Source organism: Myotis yumanensis, unplaced genomic scaffold (genome assembly GCF_028538775.1).
Source record: "Myotis yumanensis isolate MYYU_CA2020_CCGP unplaced genomic scaffold, mMyoYum1.0.hap1 SCAF_8, whole genome shotgun sequence".
Classification (NCBI taxonomy): Eukaryota; Metazoa; Chordata; class Mammalia; order Chiroptera; family Vespertilionidae; genus Myotis; species Myotis yumanensis.
This window is the reverse complement of record NW_027223759.1, coordinates 22,126,960-22,145,499: the sequence shown is the minus strand read 5'-3', so window position 1 is coordinate 22,145,499 and position 18,540 is coordinate 22,126,960. Positions and strand designations below refer to the sequence as shown.

The 18,540-nt window shown below is 48.4% G+C and overlaps 2 protein-coding genes across 5 annotated transcripts; both read right to left on the bottom strand.

Annotated features, from left to right (window-relative positions):
• Nucleotides 1–23: 23 nt before the first annotated feature.
• ZFAND2B (zinc finger AN1-type containing 2B) lies at nucleotides 24–3,088 on the bottom strand. 4 transcript variants are annotated; one of them, XM_070422174.1, is made up of 10 exons: nucleotides 3,033–3,088; nucleotides 2,847–2,922; nucleotides 2,488–2,582; nucleotides 2,210–2,341; nucleotides 1,928–2,079; nucleotides 1,584–1,676; nucleotides 1,408–1,468; nucleotides 1,253–1,320; nucleotides 633–705; nucleotides 24–426 (listed from the first exon to the last, which is right to left on the bottom strand). In XM_070422174.1, exons 2-10 carry the CDS (start codon nucleotides 2,899–2,901, stop codon nucleotides 382–384), a joined length of 774 nt encoding a protein of 257 aa, XP_070278275.1. In that variant the 5' UTR covers nucleotides 2,902–2,922; nucleotides 3,033–3,088; the 3' UTR covers nucleotides 24–381. The 4 variants fall into 4 exon arrangements, with proteins under 4 accessions (XP_070278275.1, XP_070278278.1, XP_070278276.1 ...); XM_070422177.1 differs by having other exon boundaries at nucleotides 24–313; XM_070422175.1 differs by having other exon boundaries at nucleotides 2,847–2,919; nucleotides 3,033–3,070.
• Nucleotides 3,089–12,678: 9,590 nt separating this feature from the next.
• RETREG2 (reticulophagy regulator family member 2) lies at nucleotides 12,679–18,215 on the bottom strand. The gene is given in 10 exon segments (XM_070422172.1): nucleotides 12,679–14,295; nucleotides 14,297–14,400; nucleotides 14,884–15,019; nucleotides 15,179–15,273; nucleotides 15,439–15,582; nucleotides 15,858–15,942; nucleotides 16,335–16,470; nucleotides 16,837–16,867; nucleotides 17,471–17,577; nucleotides 17,823–18,215. Coding segments are annotated over 10 exon segments (1,644 nt in total). The 5' UTR covers nucleotides 18,086–18,215; the 3' UTR covers nucleotides 12,679–13,752.
• Nucleotides 18,216–18,540: the final 325 nt, after the last annotated feature.

Below are 18,540 nucleotides of genomic sequence, written 5' to 3'. Positions count from 1 at the left end.
AAGAAACACACCACTTGGATGTGCTATTAACTACCAATATCCTTTATTCCTCCCAGGACCCTCCCTGTCCCTACACATGCAGGCAGCCCCAGTGTAAGGGGGATGACATGATGCAGAGAGTTGAGTGGGGCCTGGACAGCATCCCCGAGGGCCCAACCAGGGAACAGTTCACAGCTGCTATCTCCCACGTAGCTGGAGGGCCAGCAGGGCCTTCTATAGACTGAGTTCCACAGTTGTTTCTCTTGATACTCCCTGGAAACAGCCTTTACGTCATTCCTCGTCTTCACTCCAGGCTGCTCTTGGCCTCCTCTCCCTGTGGACCTTAGAGATGTGAGGGCCACAGTCCTCCTCAGCTAAGCCTCCCTCCCCAAGCCCAAGGCCCTAGCACAGGCTGCAGTTGGACGGCTTCAGGCTGCGGCTTTGGGCCTGGAGCAAGGAGAGGGGGAGGGGAAGACAGGGTGTGATGTCATGGAAATGAGGGGGCAGTCCTCACTTCCAAGCTCAGCATGGGCCGGAGTCATACTGAAAACGAAAAGATAACCACCATTCCAAAACTTTCAACCACTTGGAAGAACCCCCAAAACTCCTTACTCACTCCCAGTGCAGGACCCATCTCTACCCCATCCTCCTACCTGCTGCCGTCGGTACTCTGCCTCACTGGCTGACAGTGCTTGTGCTAAAGCTAAGTCTTCTTCCTCCTGAGAACTGGGAGAGAGGAGCAGCTTAAGTTGGATGACAATAATATCTAAAATATAAGCATCTGATCTGTTAGGCACCATTGTGTTGAACACTTGAGTATTATCTCAATTTCTATACAACCCTACAATGTAGGTATTAGTATGATCCCATTTTATAGAGAAAATTAAGACCCTAATGGGTTAAAAAAAACTTGTCAAACGTCATATAGTTAGTAAGCTTAATTTTGGACTCAAGTACTTAACTATTACCTTTTTTTTCTTTTAATATATTTTTATTGCTTTCAGAGAGGAAGGGAGAGGGAGAAAGATAGAAAAATCAATTATGAGAGAGAATCATTGATTAGTTGCCTCCTGCACACCCCCCAACTGGGGATCAAGCCCAGAACCTGGGCATGTTTCCTGACTGGGAATCAAACAGTGACCTCCTGGTTCATAGGTCGATGCTCAACCACTGAGCCATGCTGGCCAAGCCTAACTATTATCTTGCAACAGATCAGAGTGTTCCCACCTATCTCTTTCCCACATCCCATCCTCTTTCACCAGAGAGTAAGTACCTTGGGACCTGGGGTTTGGTCTCTGCCAGGGACAATTCCAGGGCTCGCTGCAGAGCCTCATCCTCACTCTGCAAAAAAAGAGAAACAAGACCAGTTGCCTTGGACTTTACTCTGTGTGGTTTTGCTTCTGTCTGTTCAACCTCTGCTCAACTCACCAAGCCATTCTGCAGAGCAATCACTGGAGGGGCAGTCCATGATGGAGACTGGGCTGTGGCTCTAAGGCAGATATTCAGGAGGCAGAGGTCAAAAAAAAAGAAAGAAAGAAAAATAAAAGAGGCAGAGGTCAGAGAGATGAAGGAGGAAAAGGGAGAGAAGAAATGGGGAGGCCTACCTGCTGGGAGAGGTAGATGAAGGCAAGGTCCGACTTGGGCTGGGGACGGTGCTTGTAGAAGCCAGACCTTGTGTTCTGGAGATGGCAGCAAGTCTGTAGGGAAGAGACATTCTTGGCATGTGTCCTAGAGTAGTCAGCCCGCATGCTCCTCCCAGGCCTTACCAGGGAACTCAGGAGGGAGCTCCTCCAAACGTCTGGAAAAATATGCACTTAAAAAGGAAGTTAAGACTCCCTAGTCAAAGAGGACAGGGTGCAAACTTCCCAGCTTGTAGTTATAAAGACTGAGTCCATTCAGAAGGATGGAACGGTCCCATAGGTTAAGTAGAAGACTTGGCTGCAATTACCCTGCCAGGCTGGTTGGGTGCCCCTTCCCAGAGCAATCATGGTCCAGTGGGTGACGATGCTTGATGCAGAAGTTTCGGCCACAGCGTTCACAGGTCAGTTTCATCATTTCCCGCTGCCGGCAGCCAGAGCGTTCACACTTATTGGTGAAGATCTGAAGTGGAGTTGGGAAGGTTTGTCTCTGCTGAAACTGACCCCCTTTTCCAACCCAATAAGAATAGTTGTTCAGGTGTCCAAGCATCCATAAGCCCAGCTGGGTCATGGCCAACCCCTCCAATGCTTACCTTACGTTTTTGCTGTGCTGGATCCGAGCGACAGTCTCGGTCAATGTGCTCCCCGACTGCGCGGTCAGGGGGCTCCCCTCTGGCCACAGGCACAGGCACATTACAGAGTGGGCAGACAGGTACTTGGATATCCTATAGTTAAGGAACAGAGCTCAGTCTGTGACCCACTCCCACTTCAACCAAATCTCTGGTCCTGAAAGAAACTCAGACAATAAAGGAGAGGAAGCAGGAGGCAGAGGAATTGCAGGGATTCCGCATGCATCCTCCATCACCCTCACCTTTTGGTAAGCAGATCCACAGTGATGCTGAGCATAGGCCACATGGTCTGCACAGAAGATGCCCGAGCAGGCGTCGCACTTGAGCGGCAGAAAATCTGCAGGGAATATGTCAGACTGCAGGTCCAGCGGGACCCTGACATCGTTCCGGGTCACTCAAGCCTTCCACTCCGAGGAAGGAAAACACCACCTTGTTTGCAACAAGCCACCCGGCTCTAGTCCACTTTCCTTAGCCACGCCCCCTTTGATACCGTCCCAACTTCGAGCCCGCCCCTCCCGGCATTCCCAGCCCCCGGAGCCCACCCTTCTGCAGCTCCAAGCCCCTCTCCACCCGGTCCCACCCCCTCGCGCTCCGCCCTCACCCAAGCGCTGACAGCTCGGCTCGGAACAGTGCGCCCCGAGATCCGGAAACTCCATCGCTGGGCCGGGCGAGGCCTGCTGGGAGAAGAAGAAGCGATGCTGAGCATCTCTAGGGCTCCAGCTCCGGGTCCGGACTCTGGGGGGGCTCCCTGCCCCTCCCCATCCTCTCCCCCGCCCAGCCGTGTTACCGGAGCCTCTGCGCCTCCCGGTCCAAAGGTCCCACTCCTCCCCCAGCGCGCACGGGCGCACTGACGTCATCGCGCAGGGCGGCACATCTCGCGCAGTCGCAGGGCGGCCAAGCGGGCGGAGCCCCGCCCGTGAGTGGGAGGGGGTCGCAGACTGAGCTCTGTTCCTCAGCTGTAGGCTATCCAAGCACCTGTCGCCCACCCTGTAACGTGCCTGTGCCGGGCTAGGGACTGGGTTGGCCCTGCGCCGGGACTTAGCTCCGCGTAGGGCGAAAGGACCCGCGAAGCCGAGCACAGGTGATTTGTTGGGGAAGGAGGATTGGGGTGGATTGGGATCTTTCACAAGACGGTCCTTCGCCCACTTCTCACTCTACACCTAGCCATTTCATTCGCGGCCGCGGCTGCACTTCCTCTCCACCAGTTGACTCCCATGTTTCTCCAAAGTACGGATTTCTCTCCAGAGCTGCAGATCCTTCCTCCAGGCTTCGCTCTGACGCCCTTTCTGTAAGGCTCCCCGAACCATCCCCAGTCTGAGCTAAGCACACCGGCTATGTGACCTCCCCGGGTCTGTTCCAGCATCCGTGTCATCTTATTGTAATCAGCTGTTTACACACACAAATATACTGGGAAGTCAGTAACCACGCCTCCCTGGTTCTGTTAGGTTCCTGGCACCCAGCGCGGTGCCTTGAACTGTGTGACTTCAGTGTGAATGCGAATTACCCACAGAGCTGGTTTTAAATGCAGATTCCTGGGTCCCGGAGCTTCTGATTCAGGAGGAAGCACCCAAGCACACAGATGATCCATGTACAATACACTTTGAAAAACGTGAGACTTGAATATTCCGAGTGCATATTAAATATTTCTGGAATGAGGCATGAGAGTCACCGGACTGATGTTCTGCTTTTCCTCCAGCAGCTTCCAGCTTCAGCACATTTTGCTTCTCACACGCCTCTCTGGCTCCTCATGACTGAGAATGGTCGCACCCTTAAATTTATCTTCCCATAAATTTGACCATGAGAACACATAAGCTTAGAGTTGAGCAATGTCCTCCAAAATAGAGGATTAACCCAGGCCACAATTGGAAATGAGAAGATACTCCCTTCTTATTCTTCCCCTCTCTCCCCCCTCTAACTTTTGGCTCTATTTCCCGATGTGTTTGCTTCTTCCGAATCCTTCCACGTGCCTGCCACTGGGTGATACATTCAAAGAAAAAGACATACAGGGTAATATGGCAGTACTTTCCAGGGTTTGACAAGTGTTATTCAAGCCAAAACCTAAGGGGTGAGTATATTTTGACTAGGTGAATCCAAGAACGAAAGGAATGTGGTGGAAGGAGATGGCATTCCAGGCAGAGAAAACAGCAGGGACAAATGAAGATAAGAGAGAACAAGGTCCTTTAAATGAGCTTTGAAAAAAAGCTTGGGGTATCTGAATCTTATGGTATATGAGGCAGGCTAGAAGGGAAATGAAACTGGAGAGCTAGCAGAGGCCAAATCACCTGAGGTTAGTATTGAGAATTTTAACAAAAATACAATGAGAAACTATAAATAGTTTTAAGCTGGGAGCAACATGATCAGATTTGTATTTTGGAAAAGTCACTTTGACTTCAGAGTAGAGAAGAGATTGGAGGAAATATGAGATTGGAAGAAAGGAGACCAGGTAGGAAGCTGTTGCTGTAACCCAGGTAAGACATGATGATGGTCTGGACCAGAATGGGGACAATACTTAGGTATAATGAAAACTCAGTAGAGAGGTTAGATATAAGATAGATTTTTAAAAATAAGTAGCTTTCAAGTGTGTCACTGTAAGAATAAAATGGAAAAAATAAATTATATTTCCACAGTCATCACAAAGTACACATAGTCCCTGATTTATGATGAATTTATGATTTTTCAACTTTACGGTAATGCAAAAGCCATAGATGATCAACAAAAACTGGTTAGACTAAACTATGATGATCAGTAGGTTAAAGGCATTTTTTGTATGTCTTTATTGATTTCAGGGAGAGGGAGAGAAAGAAGCATCAATGATGAGAGAATCATCAATTGGCTACCTCCTGCATGCCCCTCCACTGGGGATCAAGTCTGCAACCTGGCCATGTGTCCCAACCAGGAATCAAACTGTGACCTCCTGGTTCATGGATTGATACTCAACCACTGAGCCACACCAGCCGGGCTTAAAAGGCATTTTTGACTTAATGGTATTTTCAATTTACGGTGGCTTTATAACCCCATCATAAATGAAGGAACGTCTATATTCAGAATAATGTTTTTAAAAGAAAAATTCCAACTTTATCTGCAAGAAATACTTTGACCTACTTCTATGCAAAAATTTCAACCAGTTAGTATATGGGACATCTTTGACCAATCTTTCAGGGAAATTCTGGCAGCTGCTTCCCTTAATCTGTCCTTATGCCCTGAGGTAGGCTGTGAGCGGCCATGTGTCTACATATGGAATGATGTACCTCAAAATTGTCCCTCTAAAGGTCAGGAGGCTGGGCTGACTTCTGTCTTCTATAAAAATTGGGAGTTACTGCTGGGGGTGATAACTCCCCCAGGCCCACCTCGCTCAACCATTCTACACCTGCATGCAAGCTGACTACGCTGCAGAGACTTTGAGGAAAGCCCAGGACAGAAGTGCTGAGGCTGTGCTTTGAGGTGGGAAGCCATCAGAGCTCAAAGGAACTGTCCACAGCAGCAGCTGAAGTCAGGTATAGGCCAAGTAGAGGTAAAACAGAGCACCAAGAACACCTGCTATATTTAGCCAATCAGATTCAGTTTGAAATCAAGGCCAAGAGATCAATGTTCATAATACCATTGGGCCTGTAACATATAAGTGATGGGATGTCCATCTGCCATACTGTCACACTGACAGAGGGACAGGAAGAGATTATTATCTGCAATACTTTGACTGATGGGTCACAGTGAACTCCATAAAAATAGATTGATCTTGTAGTTCATACACATGGATTTAAGTTACATCATTACCTGACTCTTTTGCATCCTCCCAAAGTCCGCAATCCCCAACAAAACTGTGGCTAACTGCCATTACTTCATTGGTTTCACTTTGTCTCTTAAGATGGTTATAAGTTATACCATTAGATTCAGGACACTGTATTTCTCAAGGCTTTGTCAGAATCTCTGGTCACAACCTGAAGTCAGGCTTATGACATGTAGGAGATTCTTGATCCAGGTGTGCACCTAAAGGCCATCTGCTGTGAGGATTCAGCTTTTGGCCTAGGCCCTTTAGAAAGACAATCGTCAAAGATCTAGTCATTTGTGAATTCCAGCATTAATCCTGTTGGATTTAAAATTATGAAATTGCTAATGTGTGCCTTTTTTAACTAAAAAACACACACAATAATTTTGTATGATTTAATCTAACCTAAGCAGCACATGTCACAGCCAAGAATTATTTTTCTGACCATCTGTCTAATCCTCAGTCTGCCGGGTTTTGGAACCCAGACATGTCAGTGAACAGTCACTGTCTGAGAGTGTGATTTAAAGTCCATACACCTTAAAATCAGGTGTGCCAAATTTCTATGTACCTTAGTCCTTCAAACTTCCACCATTTCCTGCTAATCATGTCTATGAAGAACATATTAGGGTAGCTGTCATGTCCTGATTTCAGTCAAGCAGCCATAAAAGTTAGTGTGGTGAGGAACTGAGTGTGCCACTTTGGAAGCAGATCCTCCAGCCCTAGTCAAGCCTTCAGATGACTGCAGCCACCCCTGGCTAACATCTTTATTGCAGCCTTGTGGGAGACCTTGAACAAGAACCACCTAGCTAAGCTGCCCTCAGGTTCCTGAGCCTTAGAAATAGTGTGAGAACATGTCTGTTGTTTTAGGATGCTAAGTTTTGGAGTAATTTGTTATGTAGAAATAGGTAATCAATACACTTTGGTATTGACACTTTTTTCCGACTTGTATGACACATTCAGAAATGTGTACAGGTCAATGAATTTTCATGAATTGAACACTCCCACATAACCAGCACTCAGATCAAGAAATAAAACATTACTACCCTGGCCGATGTGGCTCAGTTGGTTGGGCACTGTCCAAGCACCAAAAGGCCAGTTTGATTTCTGTTCAGGGCACATGCTCAGGTTGTGGGCTCGATCCCCTGTAGGGGGTGTACCGGAGGCAGCTGATCCATGTTTCACTCTCACATTCATACTTCTCTCTTTCTCTCCCTCTCCCTTCCTTTTTCTCTAAAAAAGTCAATAAAAATATTTAAAAAATAAAATAAAATATTACCAACCCCCAGAAGACCCCCTCCAGTCACGGCTTCCCTTCCCCCAAGAGTAGCTACTATCTTGACTTCTAACAATATTAATGTACTTTATATAAATGTAATCATATATGTTCTTTTGCATCTATTTTCTTTTACTCATTTTATGTATGAGATTCACCCATATTTTTGTACTTATAGTTTATTCATTCTGTTTAGTTATCTGAATATACTACAATGTATTTATCCATTGCACAGAAAACTTCTGTTATATTTACCATATGTATTTCTCCCTAACATTTTGCCAAATTCACTATATTATTTTCTCTCTCTCTCCACATACATCATATATTAATATACTCATTCTTATTTGTTTATTTATATTTCCAAACCATTTGGTACAATTTACAGAGAACATAACCCTTTACCTCTAAAATATTCAGAATGTGCCCTAACCAGTTTGGCTCAGTGGATAGAGCATCAGCCTGTGGACTGAAGGGTCCCAGGTTCAATTCCGGTCAAGGGCATGTACCTTGGTAGCGGGCACATACCCAGAAGGGGGTGTGCAGGAGGCAACTGATCGATGTTTCTCTCTCATCGATGTTTCTAACTCTCTGTCCCTCTCCCTTCCTCTCTGTAAAAAATCAATAAAATATATTTTAAAAAAATATTCAGAATGTGTATCCTACAAATAAGGATATCCTCATATATAATCAAAGTGAAATGATAAAAATCACAAAATTTGATCTTGAGACAATCTTTTTTCTATTATACAATTTATATTCAAGTTTTTCCAGTTGTCCTAATAGTGCCCTTCATAGTAAGTTTTTCTCCCATCCAGGTTCCAATACAAGATCACATCTTGCAACTATTGTCATGTCTCTTTGATCTCTTTTTTAATCTTGAATACTCCTTCAGTTTTGCATTATTTTTTGTGAAATTCATATTTTTGGAGTCAACTCACTTTTTATACTTATTCCATTTCTGCAGTCACATTTTTTTCAAGCAAACACTAATACATATAATTGAATTTTTTGATCAAAATATTTAGTTGCGCCCAGCTGACATGGCTCAGTGGTTGAGCATCGACCCATGAACACAAGGGGTCACGGTGATTCCCAGTCAGGGCACATTCTGGGGTTGTGGGCTCAATCCCCAGTAGGTGGCATGCAGGAGGCAGCTGATCGATGATGTTTTTCTCTCTCATTGATGTTTCTATTTCTCTATTCCTCTCCATTCCGCTCTCTCTAAAAATCAATAAAAACATATTAAAATATTTAAGTTGAGTTTAAATAGTTTGGTCAAATTTGGTTTTGAAATAATTTAATAATTTAATGCAATCACAAGATCAAGCTGATTGTGCAAACTTAAACTCAGAAAGGCCTTTAGCTTTGAAACCATCAAATGTGAACCTCCAAATCTAGATCATTTTCATTGCCTTTAACCTAGTCCAGGAACAAAGAACTACAAGTTTGTCAGTGGGTTATTTTCACTTAGCTACCATTCACTCTAGAACAGTGGTAGGCAAACTCATTAGTCAACAGAGCCAAATATCAACAGTACAACAACTGAAATTTCTTTTGAGAGCCAAATTTTTTAAACTTAAACTATATAGGTAGGTACATTGCTATTAACTTAATTAGGGTACTCCTAAGGCTTAGGAAGAGCCACACACAAGGGGCCAAAGAGCCGAATGTGGCTCGCGAGCCACAGTTAGCCGACCATGGCTCTAGAACAATAACAGAGACAAGATATTTATTGTCAACAGGTATGTACCAACCACCCATATCTATTTATATTGGCTGCTTCAATAGTTAGGACTCCAGTACACCAGTTAAGTTTAGTCCAACATACATTTATTGAACATCTACTATGTGTCAAGCACTGTGTTAAGTTCTGAGAATATTCAGATGATTAAGACAGAATCCCTGCCCTCAAGAGTAAGTAGTAAAGTGGAAGTTATATATACATGTACACATATACCTATCTACCCCATACACCATACTTATACAGAGAGAATGAAGATTCTATGTGATATGTGGAAAAATAGAAGTATACTGAGGGAGCACAAAGAGAGCAGGTCTGATAGGGGCAGGTAACATGGGACATCAGGGAAGGCTTTGTGGATGAGGTATAGCCCAAAGTACACCTTAAAAGACAAGTGAAGCCCTAGCCGGTCTGGCTCAGTGGATAGAGTGTTGGTCTGCAGACTAAAGGGTCCCAGGTTCAATTCTGTTGAAGGGCACAAGCCTGGGTTGCAGGAGGCAGCCAATCAATGATTCTCTTTCCTCATTGAAGTTTCCATCTCTCTCTCCCTCTCTCTTCCTCTCTCTAATAAATAAAATACATTTTAAAAGACAAGTGAAGTGTTTTCCAAGCAGAGGTTGAGGGGTGTGTGTAGAGCAAGGTTGGGAAGGGCAGCATAGCTGAACAGAGAGGACAAGCTGTTTGGGTGGAATGTGTTAAGGTAAAGAATAAGACAAAACATCTTAGGGGCAGATCTCAGGCTTCTTAACCATATCAGGGAGCTTGGATGATGTCTTGTAGCAGGAGAGCCTTTGATTAATAATGAAATAGCAGAAAGGTCATCACATTAGTGTTTTAAAATAATGTAGCCATTTGCTGGGCATGAATTTTGGTGGGGGACACGAGTGTGGGCAGGAAAACTGTCCGAATGGGCCAGATGAGAGATGAAGAGAGTTTGAATTAGGGCTGTCATGGAGGTGACAGAATCAAGAAATAACTTGGACATCAAATTAGCAGCAACTAATGATTAACTGGGTGTGGGATTAGGAAGAAGTTGGCCTTCATAGTTGGTGGTGCCGGCAAGCAAGATGGCAAATACAGAAAAAGCCTATCTGTTTAGGCGCAGCGGTGGTGGTGGTGAAGTGCACAGTGGAAAAAGGATGTATCGTTTTTGGAAAGTTGAGGAGAAGGTACCCATAGAACATTCAAGAGGAGATGTCTAATTGGAAGTTCTGGGAAAGGAGCTAAGATTTACAAGTCATTAGCATATGAGTAGAAACTAAGTGGGTGAACACTGAAAGCGCCCAGGCAGAGTACAAAGAAAAGTGAGCCAGTGACAGACCCAATTTAAAAAAAAAAAAAAAGCATTTAAGGGAGCAGGTGGAGCAAGTCCAAGGAGACTTTAATTCAGCGGTCGCCAACCTTTCTGACCTCACAGATCACCAGTAGTCGGCAGACCACCGGTTGGCGACCGCTGCTTTAGTTGGACACTAAAAGCAAAACATGGTGATATATTGTCCTTCCATAATGGGATGAACAGTTCTTAGAATCTCTGTACTTGATCTTTTGTACTTATAAGGATCATTGAAATCTACTGTTTTGCAATATCTCTTGACCAGAAAAACAATTTGCCTAGCACTATTATTAATCTCGTCTCAAAGATTTAATTTCTGCCCTCTGAAGTCCTACAGATAACCCTTCAAAGTCTGAAGGCAGCTAATGTGACTCAACTCAGGTCTCTCTCCTAGCTTAAACATTCTCAATTCCTTCAACATAGTTCCCATATGACGATTTTCAGCCTTTACCTCTGGAATCTCCTCTCTTGGGAACACTGCAATTTGTCAACTTGTCCACAAGTGTAGCAAGACTCCTCTGGCAGTATTCTAACTTGTGCACAGTACACCATAGGTATCTTCCTCGCTTTGGAGACTATTGTTTCCAGTAATGTAGCCTAAAATTAAATTGTTTATGAGCAGCCATATTACATTGTTGGCTATTTGAATGTATAGTTAAGTACACTGCGGGGCTCACAATATAAACATATAACCAATTCTCCCTCCTCCAGTCTGAACAACTGGTTTTTATTTAGCCTAATTGTAGGTTTCACATTTTTGCTCATTTTTCTTTCACTCATATGAAATCTTTCTTTTTGTTCCTTTCATCTTGGGGCAGGAAATGGCCTGGACACCTGATACAAAATTGTAGACAAACACATAGCAACCATCAGATGAGGGTGAATGTCAAGAATGATCCCTCATGCCCAAGCTGGTTTGCTCAGTGGATAAAGCATCAGCCTGCAGACTGACGGGTCTCAGGTTCTGTTTTTTTCCTTTTCTTTTCTCAGGTTCGATTCTGGTCAAGGGCATGTACCTGGTTCCTCCGTTGCAGGCTCGATCCTCGGTCCCAGCCAGGGCGTGTGCAGGAGGCAACCAAAAGATGCGTTTCTCTGTCTCTCCCCATCCCTTCCACTCTCTTAAAGATCATTGGAAATATATTCTCAGGTGAGGATTAAAAAAAAAGGACCCTTATGGAATTCCAAACCTATGGTCAATGTTTTGATCCACCTACAGGCTTCTGTCTTCAAATTTCAAGTTTAACAAGAAAATCGATTAAAGGTGGGGTGTCTTTCTGATTGGTTAATTCTCATTTTTAATTACCTATTTATGATTAGAACTGTTTTTCCATTTTCTTCTGAGATCTCTAGATGATGAAAAGTTTCTGTTCCTTCAGTGGAAGTGGACAGAGACTCAGTCATCCCTGATTTTCTCAGGCAAATGTGAAACAAATGGAAAGAAAAAATTTCTCAAAGTTTAGGGGAGATGTGGCATAGAAGCCAACCTCAAAAAGTCAGGTAGCATTGCCACATGGATCCTCCAGCTGGAGGCTGAGGAGGTGAACTCATAAAGGAGGCCATCTGCTTAGTTCTGGGCTTTCTCCAACATTGTTCTTCCCTAAAGAGCAAAGGTTCTGTGTCCATTCTTTGTGAAGTCAAGATATTAGATTGGTTCTCGAGTGTCCATGTCCTTGAGTGTCTCTCCACTTGTGCACTATTAATGGACAGGGGCTTCCTGTTCCAGTGTGATTGCTGGAGCCAGACTGCTTGGACGTGGATCCTGGCTCCACCCTTTACCAGGACTCTGGCCTTCTGGAACATTAGACTGTCTATAAAATGCAGTGAATAACAGTGTATCTCAGGATTGTGAGGAGAAAAAATAAGTACCAACTCATTTTAGAAAAGTGCTAAGCATATTTTATGTATTCAATTAGTGGTAGTTACTATTCTTTAAAAAGTTTTTATTGATTTCAGAGAGGGAGAGAGAGAAACATCAATTGGCTGCCTACTGGGAATTGAGATCACAACCTGGGCATGTATCCTGACCTGGAATCGAACTGGCAACCTCCTGGTGCATGGGATAATGTGCTACTCAACCAACTATTGGTTGAGTAGCACATTATCCACACAAGCCAGGCAATAGATACTATTTCTTTAGTATTACTTGGTCTGAAATAAATTTTGATACAGGTATAGATCCTGCTTGTTTGGTCTCCCCTGTATAAATAAACCAGAGCTGAGTTATTGCATGTAGATGGGTAAGAGTGTTAAGGTTGTAGGAAACATAGTAGAAAACAACTGTTACGGAACCAAATTTGTACTGATTGGGAAGACGAGGCAATTTCTTCCTGCATACTTTATTCATATATGCTAAATCTCTCTAAACACATAACCCCATCAGGGAAAATAGCTAGGGCTGTTAGGGTAATCCCTGTTTCTTGCCTTGTTTTGCACCAGGTAAATAAACAGCCAGGAATAAGATTGGGGACAAGGAGGTAAGGGGTGAGGATGGCACAGAGCAGAGTGTAGCAAGCAGTTCACAGTGAGGCAAGCAGATAGGCAACAGTAGTTCTAGCCAATCAGCATTTTATTTTTCCAATCAACACCTGCACAGATGTTACTGTCCACTTCCTCACTCTAGTAGGGGGTCCCACCACACTTGAACTACTCTTGGCCCAGCGGAGCAGGTCTCCTTTTCTTCCCTGGGACAGTAAGAAGCCCCTCCTGCTCACTAACACAGTGCTGTACACGTGCTGTGGGATCCCTGCTCTGCTCTTGAATCTTAAAAGGCTGGGATGAACTAGGCCAAGGGTGCAGTGGAGGTTCCACAGGCTACAGTAACCTAAGTGCTCAACTACTGGCCTGACCCACCACCCCAGGTTTAGTCTGTACACCCCAAACAGGAGCCTCCTTAAAGTTTAGCCAGGGAGGTGGAGCTGGCAGAGTGGGGATTGAGCTGCTAAAGACAAGACACAGCAGGGAAATAAAGCAGAGAAGAGCACAGGACAGGAAAGAAAAATGATAAAGTGTCTAAACGAGGAGGACACGAGGACAGACCGGCACAGGTCCCTGAGGATAGGAGGAAAAAGAAAGAGATAGACCACTAGGGTTTAGGGCAGAGTGGAATGAGAATAGAGATGAGGCAGGGAGGCAAGTGCAGGCTGTGGGAAGAACTTCCCTAGCCCTGTTCACATCCACTAACCCAAATGTAAAATTATTTACAAACTTAAAACCAATCCCAGGCACTGTAAGCAGGCCTGGGACAACAGGCAGGCAGGTAGGCAGAAAGTGGACTAGCTATCACCTGACAGCCAGCTTCCCCACGTACTGTCGCTCCTAATAGTAGAGAAAGGAGAAAACAGTGACAGCCCCAGCCAGAAAGCCTTATTACTGTGCCTGCAATTTCTTCCATGGCTCATGGCTCTGCCATGGTCTCAGCTTCTTGGTCTGACTGTAGCAGAGAAAGGGTGTTGGGCCCTAGGGGTGGAGCATCAGGGGGCTCTGGGGATGTCTCTGGCCCCAACCCCAGCTCTGCATTCAGCTGCTCCAGCTCCCCCTGATCCAGCAACTCGAAGTCCTCAGAGGCAAGTGCCTCTTCTTCCTCAGGGGCAGGCAGGGGCTGGGGAGAGTCCTGGGGAAGAGGTGGGAGCATTGGGAGGGAAGGGACTGGGTCACTTTCAGCAAGGCAAAGTAGAGGTGACAGGGTGCTCGAGGGCGTGGCGGGGTCACCACTCACTGCCTCTGGGCTCAGTGTCTCTACTGGTCCTCCAGGAGAGAGCTTTACTTCATCCGTGGGAGAGCCTGCCCCATTGAAGTGCGTGTTCACAAAGTGAAGGGGGGATGAGAGCCGAAGCAAGGTTTCCTTGGCTGCCACAACTTCCTCCTCCTCCTCCTCCTCCTCCTGCTCCTCCTCCTCCTCCTCCGAGTCCAGGTCTTGCCTTGAGAGGACCTCAGGGGGGGCCCAGCAAGTTTTCGGGAGGGGCCATCTCTGTCTCCTCTCCCTCCCCCAGCTCCCGGCTCAGGGCTTCCTCTGGCTCACTTGGCAGGCTCTGCTGGTCCAAATCTGTGCAGAAAACAAAGGGTTAGGAATGGGCCTGCTATTCTGAATGGCCGTAATAGGCCAATATGTTCAAGACTGAGAACTTGGGTCCCAGCCAGTTTGGCTCAGTGGATAGAGCGTCAACTTGCGGACTGAAGGGGTCCCGGGTTTGATTCCAGTCAAGGGTACATGCCCAGTTGCGGGCTCAATCCCCAGCAGGGGGTGTGCAGGAGGCACCCGATCAATGATTCTCTCATCATTGAGGTTTCTACCTCTCTCTCTGAAATCAATAAAAAAAAAATTTTAAAACAAAACAAAAAATGAATGAGAGCTCGGGACATGGAATGCTGGGCTAGGCCTTAGGTGTTAAGGTCTTTCAGGATCTTGAGGTAGAATTAGAGGGTCAAATCTCCAAAGAAAACAGTTATGGGGCAACAAATAGAGAGCACGGTCAGTATCTCACAACAGGGAACAGGAAGATCGGGAAGGGCAAAGGATTGCCCATACCTTCAGAGACATCAGTTAGTTGTGGAGTTGTGGCCCGGGATACTGAGAAGCCGCCACTCTCCAAGATAGATGCCTCCTCATCTGACAGCTCTGAGTCTGTAATGGCCAAAGCCAGTGCTGTTTTCTTCACATCCACCTGCAGGAGAATCAGGATGAACACAACAGACAAGGGGATAAGAGAACCAGTTTTCTAGGAGCACCCCCTCACCAACTCCCACCCCTTGAGAGGTATCTGCTCTAGACCAGAGATTCCCCTCAACCTTCTACTTGATACCCCATCTCCTTTGGATCTCACCACCGGGGAGAAGCCAGCCAGTTCTGCCTCGCTTTCGCTCTCTGTGTCTGCCAGTGGCTCATCACTTCCGGGGAGTGCGTTCTTCCCTTGCCGCTCTAGAGAAGCAAGAGCACCACGATACTCACCAAGCAGGGACAGTAGTGGGGGGCAAACCTGGCCAAGGGACTGGAGAATATCTAAATTTTACGGTGTTTTATGAGCCATAAACCAAGGCCCTCCCTATGCCCCCTGCCCCCCACCGGGTTACAGGAGCCCCTTACTCCTCTTGTCGTGTTTGTGATGCAGGGTGTCAGCTTCTGCCTTCATGCTATAGTCCAGCTGCATGAGCAGGGGCTCGAGGCGAGTGTACATCCTCTGGATCAGCTCATGATAAACCACCAGGGGCCACAGCAGGATACTCAGCACTAGAGGAAAGAGCACCCACTCAGAGCTCCCTATGCTTATTTCCTAAGGGCCCTTATTCAACTGGTCCATGAACAGAAAGGGCTGAAGGAAGACAAGGTCCTTTCCTGAGGCTGTATCCCCTGCCCTCCTCCCCGATGACTCCTCCACTGTTACTAATACTATAGCAGCCCTTGGGAATCTCTATAAATGGGCAACTGAGCAGAGAGAGAGCACAGTCCTCCCTGTAGATGATAAGGAGAGGGCTTTGGGAAGGGCATGGTTAGACCCTACTCACAGACAATGTAGGAAATCATAATCCCTGGAACATAGTGTCCCAGTACAGCCAACACAGCACAGCCAGAGCAGACTCGAGCACAGAACTGCGGAGAAGAGCACAGAGTCAAAGGACTTGGGCGGAGGTATGTGCCCCACTCATTTGGGCAAGAAATCACTGCTCAGCTGGTGAGAGGAGAGGTATACCCTCTAGGAATATGGTGATTCAGTCTAGTCAAGAGGATGCCCAAGACCACCACCAGCTCAGGAAGTCTGCATTAGCTGCCACCAAACACCTGTAATTCAAACTGGTCTGCCTTGCAGGAAAGTGTCAGAACATCAGCTTATTCTTCGAGACAAGACTGTACTAGGCTACCAGCTGTGAATGTTCCTCAGACACTAGGTCTCTTCCTAAAGTGTCCAAGCACTCCTCCCCACCCCACCCCCACCTCTTCTTCCCCACCTGCAGGGAACTGTTCTATGACATGGGGGAGGTTACCTGAGCTGGATTCTGCCTCTTGTACTGCAGCAGCTCCTGCAGGTGAATCTGGAAGGTGAGCCAGCTCTCAGCCAGGTATCTGCACAACTCGGGCACACTCAGCAGGTGCGGCCGGGCGCCTGACCCCGCACCCTCACTGGGGAGACATGACATGACCCCTGGAGGCCTCAGACACCAGTTTCCTAAGCACTTCTATCCCTCTGAGAATGTCAACGAGATCGTCAGTCTAAGGAAATGGATAACCCTACCTCCCAAAGGGAGGCTGTCCTGGTCCAGGCAAGCAAAGCCCAGAGCTCCCAACCCTGTGCCCCCAAAGGAGAAGGCACACAAACACCTGCACAGGAACCGAGAACCAAGCTAATTATCAGTCCATTCACTACGCACTATGCTGGGGTCTGTGCCTACAGAAGCCGCAGTGCTGCCCGGCACCACGGTGACACTGGCACTTTGCAAAGCAAGACAACATGTGGGCACCTGTCTTCAAGAGGCGGCCTGCACTCACCTGTCAGAGTGTGGCTCCTCTGGGGATGATGCTATAGAGAGAGGAGGGGGACAGGTTACTGAGGGGAAGGGGCTCTGGGAGGCGCTCCCCCAGGCGGACGGTCCCAGAGGACAGCCGTCAGATGCCAACTGCAGGGAGCACGGTGGGGCACCGTTTGTATGCGCCTCCTGTTTTAGACTCTGCCCTTTTCAAACACAGGAACTACATCGTACTCATGCCCACATCCCGAGCAACTGGCACACAGCCTGGCACCTAGTTACTCCAAAAAGCCTATGAAGTAAACACGTGAGTTACACACGCACGCACAACACACACAAAACGGTGAGGGCCAACACGCATAGAACTCCTATCACACAGGAAACCTCCCGATGAAGTAAGTCTGCTCATCTCTGTTTGACAAATGAGGAAACGGAGGCAAACAGAGGCAGGGTGGCTTTGGCGAGGCCACAACACGGTAAGGGGCTGAGCAGACAATGGGACCCAGGCAACCTGGCCACGGAGACCACAATCGAGGCCACAGTCACAGTAACACCCGTTTTGAGACAGGAGCCGTTCCTAACGGGGAGGGCCTGCTGCCCACCCACCTCCCCACGCAACCCACCCCGGAAAGCTAACTGCAGGAAGTGACCCTCACCTGCCATGTCAGGGAGGAAGCGAGGCTGCCAGAGATCCAGCAGAAAGTAGGCCAAAAGCGAGACGCAGAGGAGGAAGATGGGCCGGAGGGACGACGAAGACAGCAACCTTCGGGAGAGACAGGCGCCTCAGCGGCGGAGGGGCGAGCGCGGCCCCCGCAGCCATCGCCAAAGGCGGAAAAGCGCCCCCTGATGCGGGCACGGGAGCCTCCGGGCCTGACTCGGGACCCGAAGCCGGAGTCACCGGGCCACCGGGCGCAGGACGGTCCTCACAAACCGGGGGACGGGTCACGCCCCAGGGCCAGTGTCCGCCCCCGCGCGCCCGGCCCCGCCCCCTGCCTCCGCGGCCGTTACCAGAAGAGGCCGTTGAGCGCGGCCGCCGTGACCAGGCTGTGCAGCGGCTTCTCCCAGACCAGCAGCCGCTGCGCCGCCGCCAGCACCGGCTCCCAGCCGCGGAGCCGCAGCCACAGCGTCGTGGCCAGGCGTCCCACCGCCTCGGCCGCGGCCGCCTCCTCGTCCGCCTCGCCGGTGGCCTCACCCATGCCGAGGCTCAGAACCGGGCCCGGGCCTAGGCCCAGGCCCCCGCCCGCGTTACCCCCGCCACCGCCGCTCGCCATCGCCCCGCCGCAGCCGCCGCCCGAGCCCGCGAGGAGCCAGGGCTGCGCGGCCGCCGCCGCCGCCGGGGGCGCGTCAGGCGGAAGGGGGCGCACGTCGCGGAGAGCGCCGCGGAGGCAGCCGCCGGGCAGCACGTGATGGCGGAGCGGCGGGACGGTCACGTGACGCGCCCTAACCGCCCGGATGGGGCGGCCCCGCGCCTGCGCGCAGGGGCTGCCGGTGACGGGCTCCTACGCAGGTGTGCGCTCTTTGCTGGAGCCGGGACTCCGGGCCAGGCGTCAGGTGGTGTCCGCCTCTTCCCGACAGAAGGACTGTGTCTCCGTGTTTCCCACCCCAGCCCCGTTCCTTCCCCCTGGGTTGGCCCGGGACTCCCGGTGTGATGCAGCCCGAAGGGGCTCCCAGGGGCCCCCCACTTCCGGTAGGCGCTGCTGCTGCGGCTCTGGCTGGGCGGCCTCGA

Excerpts from the sequence above, each read along its gene's own strand:
- ZFAND2B (XM_070422174.1), bottom strand. The coding sequence starts at position 2,901 with ATGGAGTTTCCGGATCTCGGGGCGCACTGTTCCGAGCCGAGCTGTCAG. Across the intron at positions 706-1,252 it reads ACCAAACCCCAGGTCCCAAG|TTCTCAGGAGGAAGAAGACT; the intron begins GTACTTACTCTC and ends CCTCTCTCCCAG. Across the intron at positions 427-632 it reads CAGAGTACCGACGGCAGCAG|GCCCAAAGCCGCAGCCTGAA; the intron begins GTAGGAGGATGG and ends TCCTTGCTCCAG.